This window comes from Thamnophis sirtalis, unplaced genomic scaffold, assembly GCF_051295495.1.
Source record: "Thamnophis sirtalis isolate CommonGarterSnake01/CBP01778 unplaced genomic scaffold, rThaSir2_p1.2 scaffold_9, whole genome shotgun sequence".
Taxonomy (NCBI): domain Eukaryota; kingdom Metazoa; phylum Chordata; class Lepidosauria; order Squamata; family Natricidae; genus Thamnophis; species Thamnophis sirtalis.
In genome coordinates, this window is record NW_028261389.1 from 2,660,398 (window position 1) to 2,675,701 (window position 15,304).

The window sequence follows — 15,304 nt, forward strand, 5'->3', positions numbered from 1 at the left end:
AACTTTCACTGCGGGGTGACGAAGGATGCCATTCATTTTTCCACTCTGGAATGGAATGAATGTATTTTGGAGGAAAATCAATTGCGGGATTTTCCATCAAGATATTCGCAAGCTGGATGGGGTTTTTTCCTGTAGCCTCATGGGTGTGAATGCTTGCCTAGAGGGCATTTGTGTATGCATTTCTCAATTTTGGCAAGTTTAAGATAGGGGGACTTTCAACTCCCAGGATTCCCCAGCCAGCATAGCTGTTGAAAGTCCCCCTATCTTAAACTTGAGAAAGACTGTTATAGCTATTGGGGGGAAAAAGTACATTATTCTAACAATGTCGCTTCTTCCATTATCCAGTTACACAAAAACCTATTTTTTTCCCACCCAAAAAATCTCGATGGACCGACAGTGTGAAGTTCAATTTTTCAAGAATCCTCCCGTTCAAAAAAGAGACCCTTTTTTTAAAAAAAATAAAGTTTTAAAAAGTTTTGGAGTGTGCTCAAAGCGAAAACCGGATCTAAAAGGGACTGAAGAAATATTTTCACTTTAGAAATCACGCGCGCAACGTAAGGAAAACACGTTGCAACTTTTCGGTGCTGGCCGTCAAAAAGCTCAGGTGGGTGAAAAGCAAAATCCACACAGGATCCGGATTTTTAACATCTCCTTTGCCGTTTTTTTCTTCTGATTTGTGTTCTTATTTAAAGCAACAATCCTTTGGTGCATTTGGGGGACTCAAGATTTGGTTCAAAAGTGTGGTTCGGGGTTTGGACTCCAGATTGATCAATGGAGGGCAGCAAACCAGATCTCCCTTCAAGCTGATTTCGCCCCAATTTTTCCAAAAAGCGATTCCTTTCATGGAGTAAAAATTCAACGTTCCTTCTGTTCAAACCTCCCTGCGCAGAAATGGCCTTGAAATATTATTTCTCGGCTCTTCTGTTGTTGTGGAAATAAAAAAAATAAAGCACCTCTTGTCGTTGCATGGCAGTTAAATTCAAGGCAGTGCCATCTCCGAGTTAAATTCCCATCCTAGAGAAGGAATTTATCTAAAAAGAGTTTGTAGCTGGGGGGAAAAACCCAGCTAGTCTCCAAAAATCCAGAGAACATTCACGCCGGATAATCCGAGGTTGACTCGCCTGCGAAGAGAAGGGCAGCCTTTATTATTAGATCCCAGAAAAACCTTCGTCGAGAGATCAAGAAATTCACAATTTCTCTCTCCGGCTAGAAATAAAACTGTGCAAAATCAGGCATGTGTGATGAATTTCGGGGCCAAAGAGAGAGAGAGGCAGAAGGCCCAGGGTTATGGTGTTTTCCCCACTAGCTGCTCTATTTTTTAAACCTTGTTATGCACAAGGGGACACGGTGGCTCAGTAGATAAGACGTTGAGCTTGTCGATCAGAAAGGTCGGCAGTTCGGCGGTTCGAATCCCTAGCGCCGCGTAACAGAGGGAGCTCCCGTTACTCGTCCCAGCTTCTGCCAACCTAGCAGTTCGAAAGCAGGTAAAAAATACAAGTAGAAAAATAGGAACCACCTTTGGTGGGAAGGGAACAGCGTTCCGTGCGCCTTCGGCGTTGAGTCATGCCAGCCACATGACCACGGAGACGTCTACAGACAGCGCTGGCTCTTCGGCTTTGAAACGGAGATGAGCATTGCCCCCTAGAGTCGGGAACGACTAGCACAGATGTGCAAGGGGAACCTTAACCTTATCTTATGCACCAACAATCACATCTTTGGGGGTTTTTTTTGGGGGGGGGGAGAACTACCAAGAAAGAAGACATTTGAAAAGGCCACCTGTTTATAGTTGTAGATCAGGAGTCCACAACTCGCGCGCTGTGGCGCATTAACGGCCGGTGGTCTATTCGGAATTGGGCCTCGGGAGTGGCTGGCTGGAACCCCCCACATGGGCAGCACATGTGGGCCTCCCCGTGCCCCGTTTTGGCTTGGACGGCCTCCTGCACTACCCTGCCAGCCAAAACAGTGTGTGTGTGTATGGGGGGCGGAGGCTAGTGTGGGCTTCCCCCCCTGTGCCCTGATTTGATCGGCATGGTGCTGCAGGAGGCTATCCAGGCTGAAAATGGGGCACGGGGCAGCCATGCGCAGCCCTCCCTCATGCCCCATTTTGGCTGGCAGAGGCACTGCAGGCCACTCCTCTGCTATTTCCAGGCTGGCCCCATGGGCCAGATTTAAGTGCCCTGCAGCCCGGAGTTCAACACCCCCGTTGTAGATATAGATAGATAGATAGATAGATAGATAGATAGATAGATGATAGATAGATAGATAGATAGATGATAGATAGATAGATAGATAGATAGATAGATAGATAGATAGATAGATAGATAGATAGATAGATAGATGATAGATAGATAGATAGATGATAGATAGATGATAGATAGATTAGATAGATAGATAGATAGATAGATAGATAGATAGATAGATAGATGATAGATAGATTAGATAGATAGATAGATAGATAGATAGATAGATAGATGATAGATAGATAGATTAGATAGATGATAGATAGATAGATGATAGATAGATGATAGATAGATTAGATAGATAGATAGATAGATAGATAGATGATAGATAGATGATAGATAGATAGATGATAGATAGATAGATTAGATAGATAGATGATAGATAGATGATAGATAGATGATATAGATAGATGATAGATAGATAGATTAGATTGATGATAGATAGATGATAGATAGATGATAGATAGATAGATGATAGATAGATAGATTAGATAGATGATAGATAGATAGATGATATAGATAGATGATAGATAGATAGATGATAGATTAGATAGATAGATGATAGATATAGATGAGAGAGAGAGAGAGAGAGAGAGAGAGAGAGAGGGAGAGAGAGAGAGAGGGTAGCCTGGGGAATTCTGGGAATTGAAGTCCATGCCTCTTTTAAGTGGCTGGCACCCACTCCTGCCCCTCTCTCTTCCAAGCTCAACCTAAAACGCATCAGACGGATCGGTATCAAAATTCAATCTGTAGCTGATGAGATGGATTAGGTTAGGTGCCTGACAACTGACTCATACTTATGACGGCTGCAGTGCCCCGTGTGTGTGTGTGTGTGTGTGTGTGTGTGTGTGCGCGCCCTCTTTTGCGACCCCCTTCTGACCAGCGAAGTCCGTGGGGGAAAGCCGGATTCATCCAACGACCGTTACTCGTTTAAGAACGGAGAGCGGTTCGCTTAGCGGCTGTGGCGAGGACGGTCGTAAAACGGGACAAAACCCACAAATTTCAAAAACATGAGTTCTGGGCTCAATCGGGGTCCTAACTGGAGGGTCGCCTGCATTAGCTGTGAGAACAGAAATATATATATATATAATATAAAATATATAGAAATATATAGAAATATATTATACGTACCCCAGCATCCCCGATTCCTTGGTCTTGATGATGTACAGGAACATAAGCAGAGTGTGGAACAGGTTGTTTCTGCCCTGAACAGGAGGGATGAAAAGGCCAGTTAGAGCCCGACTAGTTTACACTTGCAACAAGCTGTGTCTTTTCTCTCCTTCCCATCGGCCCAGTTTTTGTTTTGACCCAACACTATTTGGCCTTGCTAAAGAATGGCCCAAAAAAAGGGGTCATAGTTGAATTCCACGGGTCTCAAAACGGCCAAGGTTGAGAAACATTGCTCATATGGATAGGAGAGGAGGAAGGGGGGGGGACTGTGGAGCCCTTGGTGCACACTCTGTGCTTGGTGGTTTCCTTGCAGACGTTTCGTGACCCAACGAGGGAACATTATCAGAACTAGAAGGGAGGAGGAGGAGGACTGTGGGGTCTTTGGTGCACACTCTGAGCTTGGTGGTTTTCTTGCAGATGTTTCATGACCCAACGAGGTAACATCCAGCGCTAGAAGGGAGTGGGGTTTCTGGAGAGGAGGAGGAGGAGGAGGAGGAGGAGGAAGAGGAGGAGAAAGGGAAGGAGGAGGAGGAGAAGGAGGAGGAAGAGAGAAGGAGGAGGAGAAAGGGAAGAAGAGGAGGAGAAGGAGGAGGAAGAGGATGAGGAGAAAGAGGAAGAGAGAAGGAGGAGAGGAAGAGGAAGAGGAGGAGGAGGAGAAGAGAAAGAGGAGAGGAGGAGGAAGAGGAAGAGGAGGAGGAGGAGGAGAGGAGAGAAGAGAGAGAGAGGAGAGAAGAGAGGAAGAGAAGAGGAAAGGAGAGGAGGAGAAAGGAAGAGAGGAGGAGGAGGAAGAAAAGAGGAGAAGGAGAGGAGAGAAAGAGGGGAGGAGGAGGAGGAGAAAGAGGAAGAGAGGAGAAGGAGGAAGAGGAAGAGGAGGAGGAAGAGGAGGAGGAGGAGAAAGGGAAGAAAAGGAGGAGGAGGAGGAAGAAAGGAGAAGGAGGAGGAAGAGGAAGAGAGGAGGAGGAGGAGGAGGAGAAAGGGAAGAAGAGGAGAAGGAGGAGGAAGAGGAAGAGGAGGAGGAGAAAGAGGAAGAGAGGAGAAGGAGGGAGAGGAAGAGGAGGAAGAGGAGGAGGAGAAGGAGAAAGGGAAGAAAAGGAGGAGGAGGAAGAAAGGAGAAGGAGGAGGAAGAGGAAAGAGAGAAGGAGGAGGAGGAGGAGAAGGGAAGAAGAGGAGAAGGAGGGAAGGAGGGAAGAGGAGGAGGAGGAGAAAGAGGAAGAGAGGAGAAGGAGGAAGAGGAAGAGGAGGAAGAGGAGGAGGAGAAGGAGAAAGGGAAGAAAAGGAGGAGGAGGAGGAGGAAGAAAGGAGAAGGAGGAGGAAGAGGAAGAGAGAAGGAGGAAGGAGGAGGAGAAAGGGAAGAAGAGGAGAAGGAGGAGGAAGAGGAAGAGGAGGAGGAGGAGAAAGAGGAAGAGAGGAGAAGGAGGAAGAGGAAGAGGAGGAGGAAGAGGAGGAGGAGAAGGAGAAAGGGAAAGAAAAGGAGGAGGAGGAGGAAGAAAGGAGAAGGAGGAGGAAGAGGAAGAGAGGGAGGAGGAGAAGGAGGAGGAGAACAACAACAACAACGACTGTGGGGCCCGAGGTGCTTGGTGGTTTCCTTGCAGACGTTTCATGACCCAACTAGGGAACTTCATCAGTGTTAGAAGGGAGTGGGCTTTATGGAGTGAAGGAGAAGGAGGGAGGAGGAGGAGGAAGTGGAATGTGGGGTCCTTAGTTGCTCTCTGAGCTTGGTGGTTTTCTTGCAGACCTTTCATGGCCCAACTAGACGTTTCCCCCCTCCCTTCTAGCACTGATGATATAACCTAGTTGGGTCATGAAACGTCTGCCAGAAAACAAGGACCCCAGAGACATATCAATCCTCGCCGGTGGACCCCGCCTGTCCTGGGATAGTCACGGAGACGCTGCAGGACCCCTACCTTAGGAAGATTGTAGACCTGCTGTTGATAAATCAGCTCGTAATGGGGAGGGTTGATGCTGCTCTGATGGACGCAGAACAGGTTCTCGTTCGACATATCTGTGAGTGAGAAGAAGAATCACATCTGGTTTTTTTAAAAATAATATAATAATATGTATTTATAACAATTTTTCCCTACTGTTGACAATATACTTGAAGATTGCTTTTTTTAACATCCCATAGATCCATCTTATCTTACAACGGTCCTACTTCTTCTTCCTCCTCCCTCTTTCCTTCCCTCGTTTCTTCTCTCCCACTCCCCTTCCTTCCCTCCCTCCTTCCCCTTCCCTCCTTCTCTCCTTCCCTACTTCCTTCCCTCCTTTCTTTTCTCCTTCTCTCCTTCCTTTCCCCCTTCCTTTCCTCCTTCCTTCCCCCCTTCCTTCTCTCCTACATTCCCTCCTTCCTTCCCTTTCTTCTCTCCTTCTCTCCTTCCCTCCTTCCTTCCTTCCCTCCTTTCTTTTCTCCTTCTCTCCTTCCTTTCCTCCTTCCTTCCCCCCTTCCTTCTCTCCTTCCTTCCCTCCTTTCTTCTCTCCTTCCTTCCCTCCTTTCTTCTCTCCTTCCTTCCCTCCCTCCTTCCCTCCTTCTCTCCTTCCCTTTCTTTTCTCCTTCTCTCCTTCCTTTCCCCCTTCCTTTCCTCCTTCCTTCCCCCCTTCCTTCTCTCCTACATTCCCTCCTTCCTTCCCTTTCTTCTCTCCTTCTCTCCTTCCCTCCTTCCTTCCTTCCCTCCTTTCTTTTCTCCTTCTCTCCTTCCTTTCCCCCTTCCTTTCCTCCTTCCTTCCCCCCTTCCTTCTCTCCTACATTCCCTCCTTCCTTCCCTCCTTTCTTCTCTCCTTCCTTCCCTCCCTTCTTCTCTCCTTCCTACCCTCCTTGCTTCCCTCCCTCCTTCCTACCCCCCTTTCTTCTCTTTCTTCTCTCCTTCCTTCCTTCCTTCCTCCTCTCCTTTCCCTTCTCTCCTTCCCCTTCCTCCCCTTTACCCTTCCCCTCTTCTTCCCATTCCTCCCCTCTTTCCTACTCTTACATTCCCTCCCATTCTTCCTCTGCCTTTCCCTTTCTCCTATTCCTCTGAATCACATCTGTTAACCGCCCGATTAAACAAAACTTTTTCAGAGTATAAGACGCTCCGAAGTATAAGACGCACCTAGCTTTTGGGGAGGAAAAAAAAAAGGGGGGGGGGAAACCTGCCTCTGCAGGTGAAGGTGAGTTAGAGCCGAGGTGGCACAGTGGTTAGGGTGCAGTACTGCAGGCCACTTCAGCTGACTGCTATCTGCAGTTCGGCTGTTCAAATCTCACCGGCTCAAGGTTGACTCAGCCTTCCATCCTTCCGAGGTGGGTGAAATGAGGACCCAGACTGTGGGGGGCGATATGCTGACTCTGTAAACCGCTTAGAGAGGGCTGAAAGCCCTATGAAGCGGTATATAAGTCTAACGGCTATTGCTATTGCTATTGCCTCCCAGCAATTTGCCTCCTTGCAGCCAACAGCCAAACAGCCCATTTCAGTTCCAGCACAGCCTGATTAGCAGAAACAGCTGATTGTTGGGCCTCCCGATCAGCCGTTTCAGGCTGCAGGGGTTACCGCAGCCTGTTTTTTAAAGGGGGGGGGGCGTACATTACCTGGTTTATCAGGGGTTTGAATGAAATGCTGAGAGGTAAAGGTTTTCCCGTCGGGATACTTGGGATGGGGGGGCAGCCTGGAGTCAAGATACGTGCAGAAGACGTGCATCAAGATCTGGAGGGAGAAAAGAAGGGCGGTTGAGACTTAGCGCCACGTTGGACACTTCGGAGACAAAGGCGGTAAGTTCTAGTCCCACCTTAGACATGAAGGACGGCTGGTTGACTTTGGGGGAAGGAGCGGGAGATGGGGAGTTCTAGTTCTGCCTGAGGCATGAAAACCAGTTGAATGGCTTTCGGCCAATCAGGGGTGGGTGAGTTATAGTTCCACCTTAGGCATGAAAGCCGGCTGGGTGACTTTGGGCCAATCACCAGGAGAAGGTGAGTTCTAGTTCTGTCTTGGGTGTGAAAGCCATTTTGATGACTCTGGGCCAATCACCAGGAGAAGGTGAGTTCTAGTTCCACCTTAGGCATGAAAGCCGGCTAGGTGACCTTGGGTCAATCACTGGGTGAATGCGAGTTCTAGTTTCACCTTAAGCAGGAAAGCCAGCTAGGTGACTCTGGGCCAATCACCAGGAGAAGGTGAGTTCTAGTTCCACCATAGGCATGAAAGCCGGCTAGGTGACTTTGGGCCAATCACTGGGTGAATGCAAGTTCTAGTTCCACCTTAGGCATGAAAGCCGGCTGGGTGACTTTGGGTTAATCACTGGGTGAATGTGAGTTCTAGTTCCACCTTAGGCATGAAAGCCGGCTAGGTGACTTTGGGCCAATCACTGGGTGAATGCAAGTTCTAGTTCCACCTTAGGCATGAAAGCCGGCTAGGTGACTTTGGGCCAATCACTGGGTGAATGTGAGTTCTAGTTCCACCTTAGGCGTGAAAGCCGGCTGGGTGACTTTGGGTTAATCACTGGGTGAATGTGAGTTCTAGTTCCACTTTAGGCATGAAAGCCGGCTGGGTGACTTTGGGTTAATCACTGGGTGAATGTGAGTTCTAGTTCCACTTTAGGCATGAAAGCCGGCTAGGTGACTTTGGGTCAATCACTGGGTGAATGTGAGTTCTAGTTCCACCTTAGGCATGAAAGCCGGCTGGGTGACTTTGGGTCAATCACTGGGTGAATGTGAGTTCTAGTTCCACCTTAGGCATGAAATCCAGCTAGGTGACTTTGGGCCAATCACTGTGTGAATGCAAGTTCTAGTTCTACCTTAGGCATGAAAGCCAGCTAGGTGACCTTGTGCCAATCACCAGGAGGAGGTGAGTTCTAGTTCCACCTTAGGCATGAAAGCCGGCTGGGTGACTTTGGGCCAATCACTGGGTGAATGCAAGTTCTAGTTCCACCTTAGGCATGAAAGCCGGCTAGGTGACTTTGGGCCAATCACTGGGTGAATGTGAGTTCTAGTTCCACCTTAGGCGTGAAAGCCGGCTGGGTGACTTTGGGTTAATCACTGGGTGAATGTGAGTTCTAGTTCCACTTTAGGCATGAAAGCCGGCTAGGTGACTTTGGGTCAATCACTGGGTGAATGTGAGTTCTAGTTCCACCTTAGGCATGAAAGCCGGCTGGGTGACTTTGGGTCAATCACTGGGTGAATGTGAGTTCTAGTTCCACCTTAGGCATGAAATCCAGCTAGGTGACTTTGGGCCAATCACTGTGTGAATGCAAGTTCTAGTTCTACCTTAGGCATGAAAGCCAGCTAGGTGACCTTGTGCCAATCACCAGGAGGAGGTGAGTTCTAGTTCCACCTTAGGCATGAAAGCCGGCTGGGTGACTTTGGGCCAATCACTGGGTGAATGCAAGTTCTAGTTCCACCTTAGGCATGAAAGCCAGCTAGGTAACTTTGGGCCAATCACCAGGAGAAGGTGAGTTCTAGTTCCACCTTAGGCATGAAATCCAGCTAGGTGACTTTGGGCCAATCACTGGGTGAATGCGAGTTCTAGTTCCACCTTAGGCATGAAAGCCGGCTAGGTGACTTTGGGTCAATCACTGGGTGAATGTGAGTTCTAGTTCCACCTTAGGCATGAAAGCCGGCTAGGTGACTTTGGGCCAATCACTGGGTGAATGCAAGTTCTAGTTCCACCTTAGGCATGAAAGCCAGCTAGGTGACTTTGGGCCAATCACTGGGTGAATGTGAGTTCTAGTTCCACCTTAGGCATGAAAGCCAGCTAGGTGACCTTGGGTCAATCACTGGGTGAATGTGAGTTCTAGTTCCACTTTAGGCATGAAAGCCAGCTAGGTGACTTTGGGCCAATCACCGGGTGAATGTGAGTTCTAGTTCCACCTTAGGCATGAAATCCAGCTAGGTGACTTTGGGCCAATCACTGGGTGAATGCGAGTTCTAGTTCCACCTTAGGCATGAAAGCCGGCTAGGTGACTTTGGGTCAATCACTGGGTGAATGTGAGTTCTAGTTCCACCTTAGGCATGAAAGCCGGCTAGGTGACTTTGGGCCAATCACTGGGTGAATGCAAGTTCTAGTTCCACCTTAGGCATGAAAGCCAGCTAGGTGACTTTGGGCCAATCACTGGGTGAATGTGAGTTCTAGTTCCACCTTAGGCATGAAAGCCAGCTAGGTGACCTTGGGTCAATCACCGGGTGAATGTGAGTTCTAGTTCCACCTTAGGCATGAAATCCAGCTAGGTGACTTTGGGCCAATCACCGGGTGAATGTGAGTTCTAGTTCCACCTTAGGCATGAAATCCAGCTAGGTGACTTTGGGCCAATCACTGGGTGAATGTGAGTTCTAGTTCCACCTTAGGCATGAAAGCCAGCTAGGTGACTTTGGGCCAATCACTGGGTGAATGCGAGTTCTAGTTCCACCTTAGGCGTGAAAGCCGGCTGGGTGACTTTGAGCCAATCGTTCTCTCTTTCAGCCCAGACCACCTCACGGTCTTGCCGTTGTGGGGAACGCAGAAGGCGGAGGAAGACACATATGTGTTGACTGCCCCGAATTATTTGTAAAAATAATAAAGGCAGGAGACAAATAAGATAAAAATATAAACGAATAACTCCGCCAGCAGCCTTGCTGGGAACAGGAAAGGGAGAACGAATCGGATACGCCTCCTTTTACCGACTTCAGAAGCCTTTGGCGCAGGTGGGGGGACTTACTCCAGAGTCGGTGGGGAGATCCGTGTCCCATGTGCGCGCTTTGAAGTCCCCGCCTCGGTTCCACCTGAACGAACTCATGCAGCCGCCTTGGGAAAGCTCTGTCAATCAGTGAAAAAACAAGACCATGAATGGCCCAAAAGGGGTTTTTTTTCCCAGCTCTTTTTTTCATTTATTTCATCGTCAGTTCTAGTTTTTTTTAGTTTATTATTAGAATTTGTAGGCCGCCCTTTTCCCTGAGGGGACTCAGGGTGGCTCACATAAAACTAGGAAGGGGGGGAATACAAACAACAAAATAGAGACATATAATAAAATAGTAGGCAACATGCATTCATCATTCGGGGGGGGATACTATCTTTATCCCCAGGCCTGACGGGCGAGCCAGTTCTTCAAGGCTATGCGGAAGGCCTGGACGGTGGAGAGGGTACGAATCTCCACGGGGAGGTCGTTCCAAAGGGCCGGGGCTACTGCTGAAAAGGCCCTCCTCCTTGTAGTTGCCAGCCGACACTGGCTGGCCGATGGGATACGGAGGAGGCCTAATCTATGAGATCTTATCGGTCGTAGGGATGTAATTGGCAGAAGGCGGTCTCTCAAGTATCCAGATCCACTGCCATGTAGGGCTTTATGGGTGATTAATAGCACCTTGAAGCGCATCCGGAGATCAACAGGTAGCCAGCGCAGCTCGCGGAGGATAGGTGTTATGCGGGTGAAACGAGGTGCACCCGCAATCACTCGCGCGGCTGCGTTCTGCACTAGCTGAAGTCGCCGGATGCTCTTCAAGGGCAGCCCCATGTAGAGCACATTGCAGTATTCCAGCCTAGAGATCACAAGGGCCCGAGTGACTGTTGTGAGAGCCTCCCGATTCAGGTAGGGCCGCAACTGGCGCACCAGGCGAACCTGGGCGAATGCCCCCCTGGTCACAGCCGTTAGGTGGTGGTCAAATGACAGCTGTGGATCCAGGAGGACTCCCAAGTTGCGAACCCTCTCTGAGGGGTGTAAAATTTGACCCCCCAGCCTGAGTGATGGAATATTTGTCAAATCTTTGGGAGGAAAACACAACAGCCACTCGGTCTTTTTTTGGGTTGAGCACAAGCTTGTTAGCCCTCATCCAGCCCATAACGGCCTCAAGACCCCGGCTCATCACATCTACCGCTTCATTGAGTTGGCACGGGGCGGACAGATACAATTGAGTATCGTCCGCATATTGATGGTATCTAATCCCGTGCCTGCGGATGATCTCTCCCAGCGGTTTCATGTAGATGTTGAATAGTAGGGGGGATAAGACCGAACCCTGAGGCACCCCATACTTTAGGGGCCTAGGGGACGATCTCTGCCCCCCCACTAACACCGACTGCGACCTGTCCGAGAGGTAGGACGAGAACCACCGTAGCACGGTGCCTCCCACTCCCACCTCCCGCAGTCGTCGCAGAAGGATACCATGGTCGATGGTATCGAAAGCCGCCGAGAGGTCAAGGAGGACCAGGATGGAGGAATGTCCTTCATCTCTGGCCCTCCAGAGATCATCCATCAATGCGACCAAAGCGGTTTCTGTGCTGTAACCGGGCCTGAAGCCTGACTGGAAGGGGTCTAGGTAGTTTGCTTCCTCCAAGGACCGTTGGAGCTGGAAGGCCACCACCTTCTCAACAACCTTCCCCAAAAAGGGGAGGTTGGAGACAGGGCGATAACTATAAAGGACAGCTGGATCCAAGGATGGTTTCTTCAGGAGGGGTCTCACCACCGCCGCTTTCAGTGCGGCGGGGAAGTTCCCCTCCCGAAGGGAGGCGGTCGCGACCGCCTGGATCCAGCCTCGTGTCACCTCACTGCAGTTCGTAACCAGCCATGAGGGACACGGATCCAGAACACAGGTGGAGGTACTTACAGCTCTCATGGCCTTGTCCACATCCCCGGGGGTAACATCCTGAAACTCAACCCAGAGCTGTTCTTCTTGATCCCCCTGTGCTTCGGCTGGAACTGCGGAGGTGGAGTCCAAGTCCGACCGAAACCGAGCAATTTTATCCGCTAAGAATTGGGCATACTCTTCAGCTCTGCCCTGCAAGGGTTCCCCCGCCTCCCTTTTGTTCAATAGGGAGCGGGTTATCCTAAACAGGGCGGCTGGACGGGACTCAGCGGATGCAACCAGGGTGGCTATGTGAGATCTTTTTGCTGCCCTGAGTGCCCTGGTGTATTCCCTGGTGCAGGTGGTTACCATTGCTCGGTTCGATTCGGACTTATCGGACCTCCAACGGTGCTCTAGGCATCTCCTCCGGCGCTTCATCTCCCGGAGTTCCTCGGTAAACCAAGGAGGTCTCCGGGATCCGCCGCCTCGGAGGAGCCGCAGTGGCGCAATCCGGTCGAGGGCCTCCGACGCTGCCGAGTGCCACGCAGCAGCCAGAGCCTCCACCGGACTGTGGGCGAGAGTGTCAGGAATAACCCCAAGCTCTATCTGGAACCTTGACGGCTCCATAAGACGCCTGGGGCGGAACCACCTGGTCGGTTCCTCCTCCCTACAGTGGGGGTTTGGCCTCCGGAAGTCAAGCCTCAGTAGGCAGTGGTCTGACCACGACAGGGGTATGATGTCGCTCCCCCTCAGACCAAGGTCACAAATCCACTGCTCCGAGAGAAATACAAGGTCAAGCATGTGTCCCGCTGAATGGGTTGGGCCTCGAATTACTTGAGTCAAGCCCATGGCTGTCATGGAAGCCATGAACTCCTGCGCCCCATCAGAGTTTTCACCGAGCGACGGCAAATTGAAGTCCCCCAGGACCATCAACCTAGGGAACTCAATTGCCAGCTCGGCTACCGACTCGAGGAGCGAGGGGAGGGCTGCTGCAACGCTGTTGGGAGGCAGGTACGTTAGCAGCAGGCCCACTTGACCCTTGAGGTCCAACTTTAACAGCAAAGACTCACACCCGACAATCTCCGGAGCAGGGACCCTACGAGGAACTAATGACTCCCGGATAACGGCGGCCACACCCCCACCCCTTCCCTGGGCTCTCGGCTGATGCAGCACCTGAAATCCTTCTGGGCACAGCTCTACAAGGGGGACTCCTCCCTCTGGGCCCAGCCAGGTTTCAGTAATACATGCCAGGTCTGCCCTCTCGTCTAAAATTAAGTCCCGGACGAGAGGTGATTTATGGACAACAGACCTGGCATTTAGCGACAACAGCCTGAGACCAGGGTCCTGACTACTTACGCCATCTGGTCTTGGAGTGGGACTCCTAGGGCCGGAAGGAGGGATCTCTGCAATGTAGCGAACCCTCCTTCCCCGGTAATGGCCTGCCCTAAAGTCCCCGCCGTATCTGCCCCTCCCTGTTACGACCGCAATACCCCGACCCTCTCCCGTGTCTCTGGTCCCCTCAACCACCCCCATGGCCCCCGCAACTCCTGTTCTACTACAGTCCTCGAGTTACGACAGCAATTGGGAAAGGAGGTTTATTTATTCATTGTATGTCGGTAGTACTGGGAGCTCTAGTCCTGCCTTAGGCAGGAAAACTGGCGTGACTTTAGACCTATCACCAGGAGACAGTGAGTTCTAGTCCTGTGTTAGGCATGAAAACCGCCTGGGTGACTTTGAGCCAATCACCAGGAGATAGTGAGTTCTAGTTCTGCCTTAGGCATGGAAGCCAGCTGAGTGACTTTGGGCCCATCACCAGGAGACAGTGAGTTCTAGTCCTGTGTTAGGCATGAAAACCGGCTGGGTGACTTTGAGCCAATCACCAGGAGATAGTGAGTTCTAGTCCTGTGTTAGGCATGAAAACCGGCTGGGTGACTTTGAGCCAATCACCAGGAGATAGTGAGTTCTAGTTCTGCCTTAGGCATGGAAGCCAGCTGAGTGACTTTGGGCCCATCACCAGGAGACAGTGAGTTCTAGTCCTGTGTTAGGCATGAAAACCGGCTGGGTGACTTTGAGCCAATCACCAGGAGATAGTGAGTTCTAGTCCTGTGTTAGGCATGAAAACCGGCTGGGTGACTTTGAGCCAATCACCAGGAGACTGGGAGTTCTAGTCCTGCCTTAGGCATGAAAACCAGCTGGGTGACTTTGAGCCAATCACCAGGAGATAGTGAGTTCTAGCCTTGCCTTAGACACCAGAGCTCATTAGGCGTCTCTGCGCCAATCACCAGGAGACGGTGAGTTCTAGCAAGAAAGTCATCTGGATGACTTAGGTCCCATCGCTCTCTCTCAGCCCAACCCACCTCACAGGGCTGTCGTTGGGAGGAAAACAGGAGGAGTGGAGTATCAGGTTACGCTCTGTCAGAATATTCATGAACTGGCAGAGACATGGTAACCAGGTCAGGCAATGAGGCTTATTTGGTGACCGAGAGCCATGCCAGACAGCTTGGAGCTTGGGCGTGGCTTGCCTGTGTAGCTCTGAGTCTGTGCAAGAGAACTGGTCTAGTCTCCTCTCTGAACTGAAACTGAAACCAACTCTCTGCTGTTGATATTGCACATTTATTCATGTGTCATTATGTATGTGAAGAAGTTAATGAATTCTACAAATTCTGATAGAATTTATAAGTGGCTAGAAAACAGGAAAATAGGAAATAGAAGTCTCTTTTTGATTTTTCTAAACTAGTATTGAATAAAAATTAATCAAAGTTACTAATTACTATCAAACCTAAAGTATTGACCATAATGTAAATATAATGGAGATATGAACAATTAATATTATTACGCTATTACAGATGTTAAAACCAATAGTAAGGCAATGAATTACAAAAGCTAAACATGTGTGCTGATACAAAAGGCTGTAAAACTTATTTTATATTGTTACGTTTGTCTTGGGTTTTTTTTTGCATTTGTTCGTGGCACGACAAAACCGCGGTCCACTAAAGCGCGCCCGATTAAAGCGCGTCGCTGACGTCATCAGCAGTGCGACAACAGCCAGCGCGGAGAAAGAAGGGCGCTTTAAAAAGCTCTTTGAAAGCAAGCCGATTCACGTTAAGGTAAGGGTTAGGTTTAGGGTTAGGTTAAGGGTTAGGTTTAGGGTTAGGTTAAGCGTTAGGGTTAGGTTTAGGGTTAGGTTAAGGGTTAGCGTTAGGTTAAGGGTTAGGTTAAGCGTTAGGGTTAGGTTTAGGGTTAGGTTAAGGGTTAGCGTTAGGTTTAGCGTTAGGTTAAGGGTTAGGTTTAGGGTTAGGTTAAGGGTTAGGTTTAGGATTAGGTTTCGGGGGGGTTAGGTTTAGGTTTAGGGGTTAATTTTAGCTTTAGCGCTCACAGCGTGCTTTCTTCGTCGCGTTGTGATGACGTCAGG

The 15,304-nt window shown here is 49.8% G+C and overlaps 1 protein-coding gene across 2 annotated transcripts in view; it reads right to left on the reverse strand.

The window, feature by feature from the left end:
• Window positions 1-456: 456 nt before the first annotated feature.
• Window positions 457-15,304, reverse strand: part of TMEM209 (transmembrane protein 209) — a 33,709-nt gene continuing 18,861 nt past the window's right edge. For both annotated transcript variants that reach the window (XM_087722658.1, XM_087722659.1), the window contains 5 exons: window positions 10,059-10,156; window positions 6,964-7,078; window positions 5,315-5,412; window positions 3,372-3,445; window positions 457-1,121 (listed from right to left, as the gene is read on the reverse strand). In XM_087722658.1, coding sequence (XP_087578784.1) covers window positions 1,067-1,121; window positions 3,372-3,445; window positions 5,315-5,412; window positions 6,964-7,078; window positions 10,059-10,156 — 440 coding nt within the window. In that variant the 3' untranslated portion in view covers window positions 457-1,066. The remainder of the gene's footprint in view (window positions 1,122-3,371; window positions 3,446-5,314; window positions 5,413-6,963; window positions 7,079-10,058; window positions 10,157-15,304) is intronic.